The 20,738-nt window shown below is 44.9% G+C and overlaps 1 protein-coding gene across 2 annotated transcripts in view; it reads left to right on the top strand.

The window, feature by feature from the left end:
• Positions 1–20,738, top strand: part of LOC120823930 (carboxyl-terminal PDZ ligand of neuronal nitric oxide synthase protein) — a 93,989-nt gene that overhangs the window by 66,045 nt on the left and 7,206 nt on the right. For both annotated transcript variants that reach the window (XM_040184404.2, XM_040184403.2), the window contains exons 8-10: positions 3,080–3,241; positions 9,325–9,490; positions 10,564–10,740. In XM_040184404.2, coding sequence (XP_040040338.2) covers positions 3,080–3,241; positions 9,325–9,490; positions 10,564–10,740 — 505 coding nt within the window. The remainder of the gene's footprint in view (positions 1–3,079; positions 3,242–9,324; positions 9,491–10,563; positions 10,741–20,738) is intronic.

The following is a 20,738-nucleotide window of genomic DNA, read 5'->3' as shown; positions in this document are numbered from 1 at the left end:
TTATTGGCACCAATAGCAGCACCGATGCTCCATTGCAGAGCCGAAACTCCAGAGGTCAACTATGCATTTAGGATACATTTGTTTGATTTTGTACAAAGAATTCCTCAGCCAGAGTGGAATGTGTAACTTTAAAGCTTCCTAAAGTAATTTGCCTTCTTTGAAAGGGATGAGTTTGTATTTTAAAAAGTTCTGAGCAGATCTGTGACTGAGATGTTCGTCATTTGAACTGTTCAAGACCGAGTGTGGTCTCGTGTTACATGCAGAGCCAAAACAGGGTTTTTCTCCTTGATAAAGTTGTAATGTACACTGAGGCTGTCGGCAGGGAAAGGTGTGTGTGTGTGTGTGTGTGTGTGTGTGTGTGTGTGTGTGTGTGTGTGTGTGTGTGTGTGTGTGAGAGTGAGGGGGCGGGACTATCAGTTTGACGGATGGAAAGCACCTTGTTTAATCACAGCTGGAGGCTGAAATGGTGACATCCTTCATTCCATGTCATCTTCTGTCTCTCTCAACCAGCTCTTTCTCCCCTGGTTTCTTGCTGGCCTCTTTCTGTCCCTCGATAAGCCTCGACAGAGGCTGAAAGATGAAGCATGACTCCAGCTGTCTCACTAAGAGCGGACGCGTGTGTGTGTGAATTAGATGTTAACAGCGAGAGCTTCCCTGCGGCAGAACTGACCCGAGCAGTTATCGTGGGCTATTTCAGCGATCCGTTCCTTCCCCACCTCGGCATGCATGTTCCATGCTGCTGTCTTCTGTAATCGGGTTTGACTGAGGCAAACCGGTTACGAGGCTCAAACGCTGTTTGAATGTTCAAGTCTGTGTGCTCACAGTGCATCAGTGCTGCTGTCCATCCCTCCATCGCCCCACTCAGTTTACCCAGTCATCTCCCCCCACACGAAACCCTCGGCTCAACCCACTTTCACTTTCATCATTTCATCATGATTGATCTCATCGTAGACAGCTTTTCGTGTCATTGGCCCGCGGCCCCTTTCTGGCGCGGTCAGCTGTTTTTTAAGGAGGCACTCTGGGTTATTGTGTAGTTCTTAAGAATAATTTGCCATCCAATCTTCATGGCTGCTTGGGTCCATTTTATTCCCTGACAGTGATTGGCATTTTAAAGTTACAGGTGACGTGTTTCAATGTAAAAATGATTTACCATGGCGTTTCTGGGATATTTAATTTACGTGGTTCCCTGTTTACAAACCAATATTCCTTCTCTCTTTAGCTCTGGTTAGGTTTTACGATGGAATCAAGGAAGTTTAACCAAATGACGAGTTTGATTATCGGCACAACTGCATGGAATTGAATGAGAAAATGTGTCCGAATGTTTAAACTGCAAACGTCATAAGAACAGGAGGGATAAATAAAGCCAAATAAACTGTTTTGGTTCTTCTGTTTAAAGTGCTGGATGGCTGCACAAATGTACTTCAGAATGAGATTCATTTTCCTCCTGCATAGTGTCTCATTCTGCGGCTGTTGAGTCTGTTTAAGTCCTTCTTCTTTTTTATTCCCTCTGATTGAGAAGTTTCTTTGTTCAGTGGGCTTTGAAAGCCAAACATGTCGTAATTGTTCCTCTGTTAGACTGGCGGCTGAAGCGTCCTCCACTCACCCGGGCTTCCCCGTCTGTGTGACAACGCGTCGTAAAGCTTAAGCAGCCTCCTTGTTTAACATCCTTTAGTGTCGCTTCAGGTGTCTGCAAGTAGTTCATGATGAACAAGCTTCACGAAAAGACCTCAATCATGTTTCTGTTTTAAAGCGGCACTTCATTGGATCCGACATGTCCAACAAATGATTTCAATCACAAGCTCTGCCTTGCTATTAATTATGTGATGGCATCAAACAACCTGTCTACTTTGATAATTACCTCTCATTAGCTAAAAGATTCAGCTCAGACCGGCCATCAGTCACGCTCCTGTGCGTTGCCGTGGTTCCCTGAAGGCGGGTTAAGGTTCGTGTCTTTTTGAAGCACCTCGTGTCGCCCATTAAGGACGTGACGATGGTTGGATTCTGTCACAGGCTTCGTTTTTCAAACCTCGGTGGCCGTGAGCCTGAATGCGTCTCAGGACGTGAGGCAGCAGAGGTGACGCTCTCACACAACCTGCGTCGGGAAGCACTTCCTTCCCCCTCAGGCTTTTTTTTCTGCCTCATCACGATATGTTTTCATTGTTTCTGGTTCAGTAGCAAAGAAGACCGGTGTAAATTGTTCAGCTGAACATCCCAGCGTTTGAAATCCTGTTGCCCAAACCTCCTCGGAAAGAGGAATCGGGTGCATTCGAGGAGAGCTTTTTATTTTGTTTGTTTACTTCCTATGCGAGGGGCCCCATTGGAAATTTTGTTTTCACTGAACAATCGCAATTATCTGACTTCCCAGGCAGATAACCGGTTCTTCCCCACTTCCAGTTGTTGCTATTTGGGATTTCACAATGACCATCAAATACCAAACGGTGCTGCTGCTTTATTCTAGCTGCGACGTGATTAATGCGCCACGTCTCCATTAAAGCATTTAGTTTGGACTGAATGTTATGAGCGGCTCAACGTGTGATAGTAACTAGAACTTGATCATGAGGATGCTTGATGGCGCTAGTTGGAGAACATCGGAGTCCCAGAGCTCATTATTGTTGGCGTGAAGCGTCTCAGAGTCACTGATCTGGATGTTTCAGCCGCACTGCTGCAACTAATCACCACTTCTACATTTTAAATTCTGATTCTTGTTTTGATGATGACTTGTCCTCTAAGGCATTATATTCATTCTATGCATGTCCAGATTATATTTACTTTTTCATTAGTCGCTCCTTTTCTCATTTCCCTTGTGCATTTGCACAAAAAAAGTCCTCAAACTTTTATGTGAATTCAAGTTTTGAAGACTGATGAAAGACAATTTAATTGTTTCAATTAACTTGCTTAAATCAGATAAAATATGTGAAGGAAGTTAAAGTAAAACAAAATATTGTATTCATTTTATTACTATATATTGTTTGACAATAATGTTATCAGTTTTACTTAAAGTTACTTAAAAGTTTTGGGGGATACATGATAAATATTTTCATAGCTCTAAGTCACTGAATATTCTCTCTCTCTCTCTCAGGCTTCAGAGGAGGCCTCTCTGCTGATCGCCAGCCCCAGGATGCTGCTGCCTCCATCAGGCACGCTCCCACCAGGCGCCCCCCTGTCTGTGCACCACCAGATCCAGCTGCTCCAACAGCAGCTCCAGCAGCAACAGCAGCAGACACAAGTGGCTGTGGCACAGGTACGTCCCTCCACATCCACCACTGCTATTCTAGTGTTCTATGGCAACTGCAAAGAAGAAACAAATACCATGTTGAACAAGTAGGGGAACAATAGGGGCAGAAATACTCTGCTTAATTGGCTTTCTCGGGTGTCAAATACCCCTAATTCATTAATTAATTGGTCTAATTCCACGTAACATGTAACCTTTAAAATGTGTTAAATAAAGACAAGAGAATAGCAAAATACAGGACATTATATTAGTATACTATGATTATTATAATAATAAAACGAAACCTAGATTCAAATGTAGTGGCAAACAGTCTTTATGTTGGCGAAGCAAATGATCTCGATGAGCTGGATGCTGCTTTGCTTTGGCGTGTCCTGTAATTTTTTTTTGCTTGACCTACTAAATAATGGTAGCGGATAAACTGAAGCAGTTTACTGTTATTTTGTCCTGGTTGCGTGCGATGCAAACCGTTGCTCCCCCAGGCTGGTCGTGGCCACTTGGAGTCTATCGTTGCAAATGCCATCTTGATATCTTGTTTTAAATATGTAAATAGGCCTTTGTGAAGCCACACCGCCTGATGAAAAGAACCGTGTGACAGTTGGAAACACTCGGTGATCATTTGACAGAGTGACGGAGATCAGCAGCTACCTGCAGTCCAATCTGGATTTCAACAGAGAACTTGTGCACTCGGCATTAAACATCAATCACACAGCTTGAGTGGCTGCAGTGGGAGAAGTAACTAATGGCGCCAACGGCTTCAAGCTTATGGGCTGGATCAAACCACACACACACACACGTGTGTATATATATATACGTGCAATTTGTCAGCCTGCTTCCCAAGGGCCTCGAGAATTGAAACTGTAATTGAACACGCTGTCTTCCGCCTTCACGCACACTCACACAAACACAATCCCGGCCCAGAAGTGTCTGAGTGTTGATTACTGATGTCTCGAGAGAGACGGACGCAGCGGGTCCCTCTGATTGAACTGCCCTCTCAACCTGAGGCGAACTGGTCAGAACCGAACAACGGGCAGACTGCTACGTCTGTTTCCACTGCCTCATTTTAGGCTGTTTGTAATGGTTGCTCTTTGTCTAAAAACAGAAGATTGGAATTTAGCGTCCACCATTGAACCAGCAGTTTTCAGTGCACTGGTCTGACTTTAAAAGTGGGCCATTGGTGCATTTTGCTGTCATGTGTTGCCGTAACTTATTTTTGCCTGCTAGTGTGTTAATAAGACCAAAAAAATGTAAAACATCACTGTGGGCTCTGGGGCGCTTCTGATTTGCATGTTTTACAACGTTTTTTTTTTTTTTTCTTTTTTCTGGACTCCGCAGTAAAATAGTTTATGACACTTTTTTCAATTTGAATTAAATCGAACAAGAATGAATTAAAGACACTTTAATGAGGGCGATTTGGCGGCCGCTGCAGTTTGGGCTCTGAGTGAGTGACCACATCAGGTCAGACAGACATTTTGTGCGTCTCGTAGGTGTCAGAAGGGGAGGAGCTTACTCCACCACTGAAGGTCAACCACTAGGCCGTAACAACAGGAGGAATTCTGCTCAAATAACTACTAATAAGAATAACTAAATCTGTAAAAATCTTTTCTGGATCCAAATTGCCAGATGCACATTGTGGCTGAAGACACAGAGGAAGAGACGCAGTACTTTGCTGTCACAGTAGGAAAACGCCTGCACAGCTACAGATTTGTATCTGTGTTTCGTGTTATGAAAACTTTGTTTTCCCCTCAAAAAGAAGAAGAAAGATCTCCCTCGTGTTGTCGCCTCCGTTTCACACCAGTCTAGACGTTTGCCGTCCTTCTGTTTTCACTTTTCTCTCTTTGAGTAGCTATTTTTTTAATATTGCGTTGTCTGCACCTAAAGTTATTTAAAATCCCCTTTCAGGATCTTTTTAAGGTCGAACCTTGTTTAGTATTCCATTTGTAAATTAAATGTCTTATCGTTTCTTCACATCAATCATAGAGCAGATAAATCACTGATAACCATTTTCTATTTGGGCCCTATTTTCTTCAGCTGAACGAAGCCTTGTCAATGTGGAAGAAAAGACCAACGTGGTGATTATTTTCACCCTTGCCCTCTGTGCTGATGAAAGTACCGGTAACTCTGTGACCCGACCAGGAAACTTACTGTGAAAATATTCTTGATTTTGAACCCTGCTGCAGTCTGAGCAGAGGTCACAGCAAATGGAGCCTGATTAGCGAGATAATCACAGCACACTCTGGGACGAGTCGTGTAATGCGCTCGGGAAAGAGAGGGAACGCGCGGCTCGTCTGTTTCAGGATGAAGTTCAGTCTGCAGATGCTGCTCCGTCGCGGCTAAATACAATTTCATCCCTCAAAAGTCCTCCGCTTCCGTCTTTCCCTCGGTCCTTCCCACTGCACCCTTGCATTCCTCACGGACTCCTGCTTTTTAAAAATGATATTCTACCACTGACTAACATAAATGTTGTTTTCTCCCTCCTGTGCTCTGTGTCCTTCTCCAGTGACCTACATGTTTTTTCTCTCTTAAATTCATAGATCTTTGCTCAGAAAACACCCAACCTCCCTTTACCCCCTCTTCCTCCCCCACTGTTTCATAGACTTTCTGGTTCTCTCTCACTTAATCAAGCACTCTGTCCCGCATATAAGTGCATATCTAATGGGTTCCTTATCATTGCAGCAGTCAAAAGATCCATTTCAAACACTTCCAAATCAAAGGGGCCCAGCGTGGACTCGCGCTGCGCTGATGGTAATCCTGTTTGGAGAGAAACGTGCTCTGCAACCGATACTGTGGAGTGACGACGCACATCGTAGGTGTAGCGCATGTGACGGCAAACTCTCAATTAAGAGCTCGAATCCAGTGGATGTTGCTTGAATCACGGGGAGCCTGTAGGGAAGGTTGATTGTATGTCCAAATCAGTGATGCGGTTTCCATTTCAATAAGAGAGAATATCAAACCGCTGTGAGAGAAGCTGTTGGAAGATGAAAATTGGCCGTGGGCACTTTTGTTGTATGGAGAATTGTTTTTGAACAAAGAAAGCAATAAAAAGCAAGACGCTGCTTCCTAAGTGGAGCTTGGAGGAGTCACTTCTGTTGCCTGAAGCTTCGATTTCATGATGCTCCCATAAGACGACAGAAAACCTGGATAGGTTCACTACTAAGGGACCACTTCAGGGAAGCACAGGTGGAGCGCCTTTTTGATTTAACAGGAAAGATCGACATGTCTCACATCCAAGTTTAGTCAGTCCTTCCTCCTTTCTGTGCGTTTGTTGGTCTTTATACCAACCTGCAGCACTGATGCACTCTAATTTAAGATGCACTTTAATTAAGATCAAAATGGGCCGAGACTTTTTTTTGCGGGGGGTCAGCTACTCAAAGGACTTAGCGTTGTCCTGTTTGTACTGTTTATGCATTAGATCGTTCAGTGTCTCTTACCAGCTACTGCAGCTTGGTGAGAGACATTCAACATGGACAGCATCAGGGACAATGTGAGCCAGTCCTGTATGAACCAGGCCGGAGTGACCGATGCTCCATTGGCGGTGTCAGCAGGGCAGCATGAAGTCAGCAGGGCAGCCGCACTCTTCCGTGGCCCAAGATGGGCTCCTGCCAGTCGTAAATTACACCGCCAACGTCATCGTCTTTACAGATTCTTTGAGTTCTGCAGAGGCAGCCTGGCAGCAGCACAATGTGAAATCGCCGCTACTTGTTGGCCAGTAGAAGGTAATGGAGGTGGAGGACCGCCTTCCTCGACAACTCTGTGTGAGGGGTGGATGTGAGGAGGAGGAGGAGGAGGATGGAGGCCTCTGTAGAGACTGCTCGTATTCTTCTGCCGCACTGGCTCCCTATTTATTTTTTACTTTTGAAGGCTGGAAAAAATCTTCAATGTGTAAAAGAGACGCAAGAAAAGAATCAGTCAATGAAGGAAAAGAGAGGGAACAAGGCAGAAGGTGATACATTTATTGAGTGAATCAATAGTGTGTCTTAAAAAATAAACCAGAGGTTTTTCTCCATAAAATTACTTTATTTTTACTCTGTTCTATAATACTGATAATGAATTTTATTGCACGATTTTTGAGTCCTAAAACAATTTAATGAATGTTTAGTCTGTTAATAAATAAATAGAGATTGAACTAATGACTAGTATTTATAGATATTATAGAATACCAGCATTGTGCGGTTTTACTAGATGGCACTAACTATAACAGCAACACACTCGATTGGCTAATGAAAAAATAAAAAGGTCAAGTAAACATCTAGAGTAAACATCATCTCAGATCTTCAGAGAGCTGAATTCCTGAAGCACTTTCTGCTGTGTTTCAAATGCCAATTACGGTTTGTGTTTTGTAGTCTTTCCCTTTGAAAATGTCCCCCATGACGTCATGAGCGGCCCCGGTTTCCACACGCAGCGCAAATGAGAAACCAGCCAGTGTTTACGAGTCTCTGCGACTTCACGGCGCTCTGACGGTGCTGAACTGCTGCTGTGAGCGCGTCACACCGGCCGCCTGGTCTGCTGCCCCCTGATTAAGCCCCCTGATTAAGCTATCGATACGATCACAACGGAGCGCAAAGGTTTAGACGCACTTCAATGTTCTTAGTGTGCAGCGTTCATTGTGCCGTTGGCGGATAAAAACATGTTCTGCTGCCTCTTCGCCTGTTAAACTGCCGACATTTGAAGTCCTGCTGGACGGTTCATATTCCAGGGTTGAGAATATTGTGTGTGTGTGTGTGTGTGTGTGTGTGTGTGTGTGTGTGTGTGTGTGTGTGTGTGTGTGTGTGTGTGTGTGTGTGTGTGTGTGTGTGTGTGTGTGTGTGTGTGTGTGTGTGTGTGTGTGTGTGTGTGTGTGTGTGTGTGTGTGTGTGTGCCTGCCTGCCTGCCTGCCTGCCTGCCTGCCTGCCTCCCTCTTCTGGAACATTCTGGCTGTTTGAAAATGCCTCCTTTCAAATTGCCGACGGCGAGTGAAATATGTGAACTATAATGAATGATTCCGAATGTTAAAGAAGCCGTCGCCTTCAGTTTGTAAATTAAAGCCGAGTGGCTGCTTTGATGTTGCAGACTGAGGCGCTGTGGTTACGCGGGGATCAGAGCGGCCACCAGAGCGCCGCTACGCCTCTAACACAAATGCAATAGACGGATATAAAGCCACGGAAATAACAAACCAATCATCTTTTATTCAGCACCTTGGAGGCTGTACTCTAAACCAAAGATTGCTTTAGAGATCCCTCACTGTTGCTCACTCGCAAACGCATTATTCACATTTACACATTTAAAAATAAGAACCAAATGAAGGACTGCGATGGTTATTCTTCACACTTGAGAAGAATTAAATATTTAGTATTCTTAGTGGCCTGCCGAAGGATTGTAATTCATTCATTATCAAAATGTTCATTATTTTCCTAACTTTATTGATATTTTCAACAAAAGTGTCAACTTTTTTTTTTTCCTGCAAGTGTTTTTTATTAACCACCACGCAGTGAGAATACAGCGTGATTGATCGCTGCTATCTGCAGAGCCACGCACATCCTCTCGCCTCCTGCTGCAGGTAGTTACAAGGTGAAGGACTAAATAATAAATGATCATGTTTTATTTAAAATGAGTGTACTAATTTACAAAGTTAAATGTGAAAAAAGTTATTAAAGTCCTGTAATCTAAAGGCCTGATTCTTGTTTTATCATCTCCGCTCATCTGAATCTCTGAATTTTTTTTTCTCTCGACATAAGAGCAAAGGTAAACTGCTCCCCTAATATTTTAAATGTGGCTGAATGAGCACCTTACATTTAGAAGAGATGACATCTGCTTCAAGGGATATCTTCAGAACAACCTAATGCGACACACCAGTAAGTGTCCAATTATGACTGTGCTGCCCACCATGCAGCATCGTTACTGGAAACGCTTGGCGGACACGGAAACCTTTTTTGGTGCGTCGGTTGTTGTTTTCCTCGTTAAAGGAGGTGCAGCACGCGTTTGGTTTAAAGGACAGAGTTAAAGTAGTGCTCATTTCTGAGGATCGACCCGTGGAAAACGTTTGCATACGCTGCACTGGGCACCTGTTCCCGTCTCCTCCTTAATCCGTCCGTCTCGACTCACCTCCCCCTGTGCAGGTTCACCTGTTGAAGGACCAGCTGAATGCGGAGGCCACGGCTCGGCTGGAGGCTCAGGCTCGAGTCCACCAGCTGCTGCTGCAGAACAAGGACCTGCTGCAGCACATCTCCCTGCTGGTCAAACAGATCCAGGAGCTGGAGCTCAAGATGTCTGGACCGAACTCCAGTAAGTGGATCCCAACAGAGAGTTTATATACATGAGTGCACGCTGGCTGTCTTGTAAAAGTGTTCTGCTGCAGAGAAACACACATATTTGTGGGACACTGTCGACAGAAGTTAGTTTTACATAAAACCTATTGCGTGCCTGTATGTCATTCTATGCAAAAAACAATGGGAATTTAGGCTTAGTTCAATCCAATACAGCACTGTTCTGGAGCCAAATCCAGACCAAAAGTGTTGCCAAAAGGGTCTTGAACATTGAATCTCCGTTTTTAGATAAAACATTTTTTCATTCCTCACTTGATATTAGCTTGCAGATTTTATATTTTCAGATTCAAATCCTATATTAAGTTTCAAATCTTTTTTCACTTTTGGATGTTATTTCTTTGCTGACCTGGCGTGGGGGGGCGTGCCGTCAACTGAGAGGGGCGCGTAATCCCCGCTTAGTGATGCATCTTTTAATTAGTTCTTTCCTCTGACTCACTGTTTGAGCTGCACGTTTCCTCCCGCGCTCCAACAGTGCTGCAGATTTGACCAAAGTCGACAAACATTCTACATAAGGAGTTATTTGTCAAGTTTCTATTGATATTTTCTAGATGCTCTGATTCATTTTTTGAAAACTCTGAAACTGCTCTGAATCTAGACTGATTACGACTCGAATCCTCCATGAAGAACTACAAACTAGTTCATTCGTAATGCTTAGTAGATAAACTCCTTTAACGTTTCCTTCTCTCAGGTCTGTTCTGCTTCCATGAAGGAAGCAAAACTTGTTTCACTGAGAAGCTTTGAAGATGATGAAATGCTTTTGATGATGAAGTTGTTGTTTTTTTCTTGCTTACCGATACAAAATTGATTTATTGGTGAGTGAGTGATGGATTTTGTTTCCAACACGATTCAGATATCTACATCACAAACATTATTCTTCTGTCATGATCCAAGAGGAGGGCTGGTGGCTTTAAAGAATTTAAACATGTCACGGTGGAACATTTGAATATGAAATGTGACGCGTCCTTAATTCCTCTCCGTCCCTCTGCTCATTCGTCACTTTTTGTCCCCCCCCCCTCCTCTTCCTCTGTGCAGTGGGATCTCAGGACAGCCTGCTGGAGATCACCTTCCGGTCTACAATTCCTGCAGTCATCTGCGACCCCACAACACCCAAACCGGATGTGTCCGCCCCCCACCTGCCCGCGCTGGGCTCCACCGACGGGACCGGGAACGCCTTCTCGTCCTCCAATGGGACCCTGGGAAGCCCCCTAGGTAGGGACAAGTGTCTTCTCAAACTGGAGTGTTTCCGTTTCCTCCCGGGGCCCCCGCGCCCTCGGCCCGCCTCGCCTCCCCCGCCGCACGCGGCCGTCAGCCAAGAGGCGCCCGGGGGCCCGCTGGGGCCGCCGTCGCCCGACGTCAAGCCTCTGAGCTGCCTGGACTTTGCCGCGAGGTTTCGCGAGTCAGGCATCGCCTCGGAGTACGAGTCCAACACGGACGACAGCGACGACAACGAGGACGAAGGGGGGGAGGACGAGGAGGACGAGGAGGAGGAGGAGGGGATGGAGATCTTTGGCTGGGGGAGGGACGAGGAGACACTGAGGCTGCTTAACGTTCTCAACAGACAGGAAACTCCCGACTGCCTGGGAGATGAAATAGCGGTTTGACACACTAACCGGCTCCTCTGGAGAATCAACAGCCCGGATCTGTTTCTGCTCATCACACAAAGCAGCCTGTAGGAAGCAAACCAACCTCTGCCAGACAGCTACACACACACACACACACACACACACACACACAGGAGGCTTACGCCGGTGTAGCTAATGAAAAGACTCCGAGAGATGAAAGTAAACTCAACGCAGGCAGAAAGAAAGTACCTGAGAAGCCCGGATCTGTTCCAACGGAGTCCGCTTGGCTTACGTATAAATCCTCAACACCTGAGCCACTCGCGTGTCCTCAGGAAGAGAATCTCAGCAACTTAATTTACTTTTAGAGAAGCCTCGTTTCCAGGTTTTTGGGGCAGCCAAACGCTATTAGCGACAGTTATTTGTTCATTTTTTAACTCTGGACGAGTTGCTTTAAGAACACTCTCTGTTTTGACGTAGTTTTCATCCCAAAATATAAATCTTATCCATCAATTCATTTCTTCGCTATCATCAGTGTTGTATTAAGTGGATCCACACAGCTGTGGACGTTCAAGCAGTTAGAACATGACGCTGCGAGGAGCCATATGAATGTACGAGGCGGTAGCAGCAACTGGAGTTCCTGATAAGCGTTAGAATTAGGCAACGCTGTTACTCAGGCCGAACGCACCAGAGGAATATTAATATCACGTGGTCACACCAGGGGCGACGGCCTGCCTCTAATCTCTAATCTATGTGCATTCACGCTCATTATTTAAAATCCCGTGTCCTTCATTTGCCTTTGTCTTCTCTCTATTGCCTCAACTCCCAATATTCCCACCCACTCCCACCCACGCTCCCAAAGTCTCCTCCCAGCTCTCTGTTGCTGCATTTCAATTGGAGAGTTCTGTCACAAAATCAGGGCGTTTGTCTTCAGACTCTTTCCTCCTTTCATCGAACCAGATGAGTTTGTGAGCGCGTCTGTCTGCATCGTGGTGATGTCAGCGGGGGGGGGGGGGGGTCGGGGGTCGGCTGTGGAGGCTGATGAGCTCTTGTCCTTGCTGGAGAGACAAGTGACTCTTGTGATGGACGCCAGCCAGAACCTGGCGAGGAGCTTCATTTCTGTCTGTGTTTGGAGAAGCCAAGTCATAAGGATCGTTATTAATATTCAAAGACTATTTCTAGACAAAGATCTGTATGTGTTGTGTGTGTCGGCCCTCGTCTGGTCTCCTCACAGCGTGTTGACTTGGTAGTCAGAGCGTGTTTGCGCTCTCTTCACTTGTCAACACATCCCCCCCCTTCCCCCCTCGCTTCTTGATTCATGTAAAGCCAGGATTAGTCGGCCCTCGTGGAATAATGCTGTTTGTTTCTTTTATTCATCCCGTAAACAAAAAGTTCTTCATGCCAGCACAGCGGCTCGCGGAAGGGTTCCCGTTGGCTTAAAGCCAGCCGTGTGTTCGGCACACGAGCACGGCGGAGGATTAAAGTGTTCACTTTGTTTCACGGGGAAGAGCCACGGGGCTTTTCTCTCTGTGTACTGTGGCTTTTATCAGAGCGCTGCTGTCAAACGGGTGAAGGGTTCGCACAGGCGTCTAAAGGGGGAACCGGGCTGATAGGATCCATCCAATTGTGTGAGTCACGAGCTTTTACTGAAGGATAACGGAGATTCAATCAGAGATGTTATTTCTCTGAAAGTTTGTTTGAGAAATGACTTTTTAATTTGACTTAATCAGTGTGTCACGAGTGTGTTGGAGTGAGCGGTTCTATCGGAAACCACACAAACGTTGAATTAACAAGCAGCCACCGTCAAAAAGAGCGAGACTCCCAGAACCTCCAGAAATGTAAATTATTACAGGAAATGAGGGCAGAGGCAGATGTAGATTGACAACCAATGGACATTCAAACTACGGACGTCATGCTTTGCGGTCAGAGCTTAATCGTCCTCTCGGGTGACCTATTGTTCCACTCGAGATGTTTTCATTTATATTGAATCCTTTCATCTCAAACAGACTCAAAAACTCCCCCAACGCACATTTAAAACCACCACGCGACCAGCTTTGTCTTTGTGACGCCGTCCGTCGGCGCCTGCAGGGCTCGCTTCTCTCTGAGCGCGCTGGAGTCGGATGAGAGGAAACACTGATCACAGATCAGACGCGCGTGTCAGTTTAAAGGCGCTTTCCTGTGTTTGACACACTCTGCTCCACGACAACTTTTTCCTCCTCTGGGTTCATTCTCTTTGTTGTTATGACGATTATAACGATTACTGAAACTCACTAACGCTGCCCGTTCTCCATTTGAAGGGAAACGTTTGTCTGATGATATTAATGAAGAAATATCTCATCTCCAATCAGCAACCACATTCTAAAAATGCCAATCAAATCATACCTCAGCAATGAACCTCAGATAATACGATCATTTCAAATTAAATGAAATAACCATATAAATTACCCCCAAAAATACGATATGAGCTGCAATAAATCACCAGTTAAACTCCTCTTCACACGGATGTTACAATAATTCAATAGTGAATTTCATCAAAGAACGTTTCACTTTATCATGTAAGAAATGACTCGATCCCCTTTCGGGTTGATGCAGTGAGGGTTCCTGGAGACGAGGGCGTGTCTGGAGAACAGGTGTTATTAAGTCATTGCAAATCTATAACAGACGACACACAGAACAAACACAAAATAAAGACGCTACGTCAATGAGGTATTTCGTGCATTTTTAGCACCCTGTTTGATTTGATTGTACAAACCCAGATCATGAAGAATGAACATACAACTATTTTCAAATACCACAAAACGTATATAATTTTCAATATGTATGCAGTTAATGTGCAAGCGATTATCTCCTGTGGTACTTTTTGTGATTTTCATTGAAAAGACTCGCCAGCTATTCAGAATGGAGAATATTCAGCTGCAATTCTATAAACCTTTTGTGTTCATACTCATTTTAACAAATGTAATTCAATGCGTTTTTTTTAGACGTGTTTATCTAATTAAAGAAAAAAATGGCAAGTAATTATGAGAATAGTAATTGTGGCACTGCATTATATTTCAATTAGCGTAACCGTTCTTTTTGTTTTGTTTCCGTCCTCTTGGCGCCCAAAAACAGCATTGAAATCTTGCCTTCTACATGCTGCCAATCTGTGAACCTCACATCCGTCGTCAACTAGTTGTGTGAAAGCAAAATGGAACACATCAAAGTTTACGGTTTCACCTCCTGGACTTGTTGTCTATTGTTTTAATGTCAATGTTTTCTATACAATTTGTTTGCATTTTGCACCAAACGTTGGTTCAAACCCTGAAGTGGTCCTTAGAAAATGTGAAGACTTTATTGTATTTTCCTAATATTTCCGTTCCTGTAAGGACATGATCACAAGAATCGTAATAAATCAAAGAGTGCACACTCTGCTTTCTGTTTCTGCACCTTTGTTATTTCCATTAATACGCCTTATCATTTCTTTACCTGTTCTCTTCCTTCCCGGCCTGCTCTTCACACCTTTCTCTACATCAGCCTTTAGTGTGGATGCTCCCTTTCATATCATTTTATTCCTCTCACACGTGTTTGACCTTCTTCTCCTGTCATCTGTAGAACGCAGATCCTCCTCAGACCTTCTCCCAAAAGGCCCAACGTGCTGTAAACGTCCTCTTCCTGTTTGAACTCATTCCGTCATCTTTTACTGCTTATGGATTGAGCCGCGTGTGTTTGTGGTTGCTGTGGTGCATTATGTGAGGGGGGGATGAGCTGTGATCATCCGGCGTACTTCAGTAGCTCGTAGCTGCGCTGCCTTTAGGAAGCTCAGGGAACATGTGCCTCTAGTTTTCTGATGACGGGGGCAAGAAAGATCATCTCATGATGTAATATTAGCAGAGGGACCATTGTGGAATCACTACGTCACAAAATACTCGCCCTTCAAAGGCCTTTCAAACATTGCGTTTCACACTGCATTGGTTAATCCGGTCCAGTGCGATCTCTGCCTCTTTATCTGTGTGTAATCAAGTCATTAATTGTCTCGTAGGGCGCGTCGTCGCCAGCCAGTCCATCGATTTCCCCCGTCTCAGGCGCGCCTTGTTGAAACTGGGGTTAAGAAGCGCGACAGCTCGGGAGCGGCGCCAATCAATACGCGTCTTCTCCACGAGCTCCGTCGGCCACCCGCAAGGACGCCGAGGCCCGGCCTACCGACACACACTCGGCCGTGGCGATGGACAATTTGGGACTTTGGGGTCTTTTTCCAAAGCCTCCCCCCATTTCTAAGGCCGTGCAGCAGGTCGATGAAGTTGACACGACATTGAGTTTCCCGGCTGAAGGCCAAAAAGCTTCTATCGCAGTCAAAACTTCATTCCGAGTTCTGAAAGAACCACGGATAAATTGTTAATGTGTGCAATAACCGTACATCCAAAAACCCAATATTGCTGTTAAACAGTCCTGCTAATGGATTCTTTTATTTCGTACACATTGTACTTGTGCTCACCAATTTTATTTCAGATGAAAAAGGGCTAAAGTTGGTAGGTAAAGCATTGTTCATGCACCTTTTCAGTTTAATTATTTACTAAATGCAGAACAAAAGATGAACCACGGAAGACTGAGGCGGATTCTGGGGCTCTGAGAGCAGCCTTCATTTTGCCCAACAAAAATCCCCCTTTGTCCCAACACGCGTCCACAAACCGCTCCGTGGTGTCGGCTGCCTGCGCCCTGCGCTTGTGAGGAGCATCCTGAGGGTGTTTAGGTGGATGTGAAGTGGTGCCGACGGAGACGTGAGGAGGCACTGGGACGCGTATAAACCAAACGCTCACAAACACACCGTCGCGGCGCTGAAATGAATCACCACGTCTGCACCAGAAGGGCAGAGGGAATGAAGGACTTCAGAAGCCAAGCTATTAATCCTCTCACCTTGGCTTTAATGATGGGAGTCAAACAGCAATCCCCCAAACTGCCACGGTTCACACGGAGAATTCAACATGTCTTATAACCGTTGTTTATGTCCTTTTTTATTTGAGCAAAAATAACAAACGTTTGCTGCATTTTCACTGTTAAACATCCTTGTAAATTGGATATCTTGTACTTTTCACCAACACTCGCATTTGATCGATGGATTAAGAAACCGCTCAAAGCGTTTTCAGCCCTTTCGACATGTCACCGACTCCAACGATAGTTTAATTGACGGATAAATGTTGACGGAAGTCATCCATAGTTTCCGTCTCCTGGTTTGTGCCCTCCGTATCATTACAGTCCCTGACCGCACATTACCATCAATGGATTTCAATCGGTCGACCTTCCACTCTTAAACCCTTGAGCTTCCACTGCGGGATCGATTAGGGATTAACTCATTTCCCTCGACGTTCACACACATTCCCGTGCGCGTTTTGAGGGACTTGAGAGAAGCTGCCCTCGTGCTGTGACTGAATTTCCGCTTTGATGTTCCCACGGTGCAAAGCGAGAGGGCGTGCTGAGCGGCGTAATCTGGAACATGTGGCGCTCCAGATGTGAGGGTCCAAAAGAGCAAAAGGGGTCTTGGGTGGCGCTGAAGGCCCAGCTCATCAGCATCTGTTCCGTCGGTTCCATCTCTTCCCTTTCTGCACAGCTGAAGTGTTTCTTCACATGTGAGCTGACAAAAGAAAGTTGACGACATTAAAGTGTGAATGTCCGCATCAACGTTGCCACTGAGGCAAGCAGGAACTGAGGGGGGGGGGAAGAGATCACACCTTTGATCACTTGTATTCAGTCAGTAATATTGAAACATGCTTAGTGTTTGATGTCGTGTCAGGACTCACATTGAAGCTCCTTATGTTTACAATGTCTCAAGCAACAACGTCTGATTAACAAAGTGTTGATACACACAAAATAAAAGTTGGCCTCACTTAAAACTGACAGTCAGTCCTTTTTGGGGGTTATTTCTCATGCTTTTGACTAGACCCCTTGTATCCCATGGGGGGGGGGGGGGGGTGGTATTTGCAACATGCAGATGAATGATATTCTAGATAATAGCAGTCCTTCAACACAACAATACCTCTTGCACAATGCCAGCTCCACAAAGACCCCCACCAACACCTTTGGGATGTACTGCAGTGCTGTAAGCCAGACCGTATCACCTTATCAGTGGATGAATGGCGGCAAATCCCCGCCAGCAATGTTCCAATATCACAGATCCGGAGAGGAGGCTGCAGATAAGTGCCCGTGTTTTTGTTGAAGTCCATCCATCCATCCGTTATCTGCAAGCACTAATCCCTCACAGGGTCGATCCCAGCTGGCACCACGGACCGGTAGCGGGGACGATTCCGGCTCGCGGTGCCACCTGCGGGCAGTTTGGCGCTAACCCGGCCTGCGTTTATTTGAGCTGTTGGAGGAAACGTGAGATGGAAGCACGACGCTGAACGTGGAGACGAGACGCCGTGTTTGGTGCGACGGACGCGTTGTTTTCCGGCAGCCTGGTTGATGGCTACGTGTTCTTGCCAGACGCTCACACTGCGGGGGGCGTCGGGGTCAGACAGCGATTTGGCAAATGGGCGAATTAATTATTGATCTAACGACTTTGAGACTGGAGGCACACAAACATGTCTGGTTCTGTAGTTTCCTATTTTTATGCCGTCGTGTGGTTCCTTCTCCTCTTGCTGTGCCCCGTTTTCCTGGCTGAGCGTCACATACGTCATAACTACTTTTGGATCATATTTTAGCGGTTTTTAAATGACCTTTTGAAGACTCAGCAGTAAACAAAGCAATCTATTAAACACACCAACTAAGACTTTGTCATTTATTTTGCTTCAAGTTTGGTCAGTAATTTCCCAGAATGTGTGTGAACGTGTTCCAGCCGGGGGAGTGAACTCATTCCGTGTGGCTGTGGGTTTGTACATGCATGTGGGGAGAGAGGATCAAGTTAAGACGGTTTCCCAGGTGGTTAAAACTGACATGTGTTCCCTTTAATTAGTACACGACGTGTGCTGTGGCTGCAATGCATTGTGGTCTGATGACGCAGTGAGTGGAGAAGTTGGCATTGAGTTAAAGCATCTCAAATCCGACTCTTATGCCTTATATTAAATGAGATTTTAACAAAGTGAGTCAGAAAAGTCTTCCAATGACGCTGACTATACTGAATCTCATTTTTTGTAAACCGAGGAAGTTCGACCGTTGGATATATCAAGGATTAGAGGTGAATCGCTCACAACAGCAAAATACTTTCCGCTGAAACATTAGACTGCAGATGTCTGAAGGTGTCTGGGGGGGAAAAACGCTGTTTAATTATACTGTTGGTCGCCCAATGTTTTCTTGAGCTGAAAGAAGTGCCTCTGAAAGTGTGTGTCGACTGGAGGCCGTAAAGGATCACTGTTCGTATGCACGTCCCCCACCACCGATGCGCTGCTCGTTTCATTTCTACGCTGCCCAGAAATTAGTCGTGCTGTGATCTTTTCCCTGCGAGCTGTACCTCTGCTTTTCTGCTGCCTGTCTCACATGCAGCATGTTTAACACGAAATACATGATTTGTTTGTCAAACCCGGCCTGAGGTGACAAAAGCAGACTGCTGTACTAGATCGTCTATTGAACAGTCTCTTGAGCAGGTGGACTCATCTCTAATAACAAGAGTTATCGGTATTGGATTCAGAGGAGATTATGTGGGATCATTCATTGCATTGTTTGAAACCAGCTTCATTTGTACTGTACTGCTATCTGCATTATGATGGAGGCTTGTTTCAAAGTTTAATTTGCAGCCAGTTATTGTGCGAGGAAGCCTGAGCACTGCTCCTGCCAACAAAACGGGTGTAGTTTGTGGAAGGGGTTATTTAAGGTGGAGGAGGAGGAGAAGATGGAAAACGAGAAAGCGGAGATGAATCTGTTTTGTAAACGGGGAATCCGTTTTCCCGAGAGGTCAGAGCGGGAGGCTCGGCCTGTCACGACAAGATGGATGCCGGCGGATGTTTCTGGGGATGGAATGCGACGCAGAGGAGGAGGACGACGGGTCGGCTGTGACTCTGGAGGCAGAGAGGTCAGCTTTGTGGACGGAGTCCGTCGTCTGCAGAGCTCAAAGCTTCCTCCCCGTATAGCTGGTTCCTCCTGATAGTCCGATAAGATTAGATGATGCAATGATTTAGCCAGCGACGCGTCCTGTGGATGAGATGGAGACAAAGAACTGACAATGATACAACTACAATAACTGCACATTGACAATCATGCAGGAAATGCAAATATCAGGCTTCTTAATTTCAAGATGGGATTGAACAAATTTGATTTTGTACTTTTTCTGAAATCCAAGCCGGTAGAAAGGAAAACGCACACTAACGAAAGCATCATTTTGAAATCAACTAAACTGATCTTTAAAGAGAAGATTCAATTTGCTTCATTTTAAAATAGTTTTCAAATTTGGTGCAATTGGATTTAGATTATTTTTTCTCCTTATTTTCACTCTAATCTTCAATATTAAGTGTGTCCTGTGAACAGAAAATCATGAATATTACATCAGATCCTCCATCAAAGTGTAAGTGAAATCCAGACGGGGCCCCTTTCAGAGGGGAAAATGAGTACGAGCGGCTGTGTGAGTGAGGCTGTGACTGGCAGCGTGTCCGTCAGCGTTCAATCCACCAAATCAGGAACTTCTTCCATTAATCCTGTCCGTCATCAGTCTACCAGAACCTGAGCACTTTAATCATTCATGTTATAATGGACCTGGGTAAAAAATACATGAGGGTACTTCCATATTAGTTCAGCAGATAAACAGATTCCCGGTTAATCGAACTGCTGCCATTTTCTAAGCCAAAGGGCTTTTTATAGCCCTGTTTACGTAAAACCTAAAATTGCATGAGTTTGCATGAGTTTGCATGAATTGCTTGAAGGCTGAACGTAGTTAATGTGCACAGGGTTCCTTGGATGCTCGCATGGGGTTTTTTCCTGTTAACTTGTTGTTTTCTTCTCCGTTGAGAGTTTTTTTTCAGCTTGATTCCTCAAAACTTTGGATACTGATTTGACAATCTCAACTCAACGTCTCCATCAGTAAGTGTTGGCTTGAAGTAATGGAGCTCACGACTGCTGCTTGGCAGAGGAGAGACGAAATCCCGACAGAGGGGGGCGTTTGGAGCAGATTTGGCCCATTACCAGTTCCACACAATGGAAAGCGTAATCATAATTGCCCTGTGAGTCCTCATTAGTCCTTATTAAGATGGAGAAAATGACCCCCAAGTGACGACTATCCACTTGTTCGCTGTAGCTGTTGATAATATTCAGTTTAAGAGAGAGAACAGTGATTATTATTATATCTCTACATTGTGTTCAGCTATCTTTCAATGTGAAGATGATTGCGTTGATGAGACGTTGGAGTACAGATGTTTTTCATGTGGTGAAGGTCAGCTGACCTGCTAGTTCTCCTGATGCACAGACAATCCTTTACTTATGAGTCCTGTCGTTGCAAATCGAACATCTAAAAAAACGTCATTTAAACCCAATATAATTTTTTTATATTTTAAAATATATATTTATATATATTATGTATATATATAATATATATATTATATATTATATTTAATAATATTTTAAAATACACATGTTCAAACACAGTAACGTAATAGGAAAAAAACGTTTAAACACCAAGGTTCCTTGTAAGGTAGCTTTTGCCGTGTGGTGAGGGTTGCAGCAGGTTGCGTTATCATTGTAGTGGATTCAGCTGCT

This window comes from Gasterosteus aculeatus, chromosome 8 (assembly GCF_964276395.1).
Source record: "Gasterosteus aculeatus chromosome 8, fGasAcu3.hap1.1, whole genome shotgun sequence".
Lineage (NCBI taxonomy): Eukaryota > Metazoa > Chordata > Actinopteri > Perciformes > Gasterosteidae > Gasterosteus > Gasterosteus aculeatus.
This window is presented reverse-complemented; position numbering and strand designations above follow the sequence as displayed.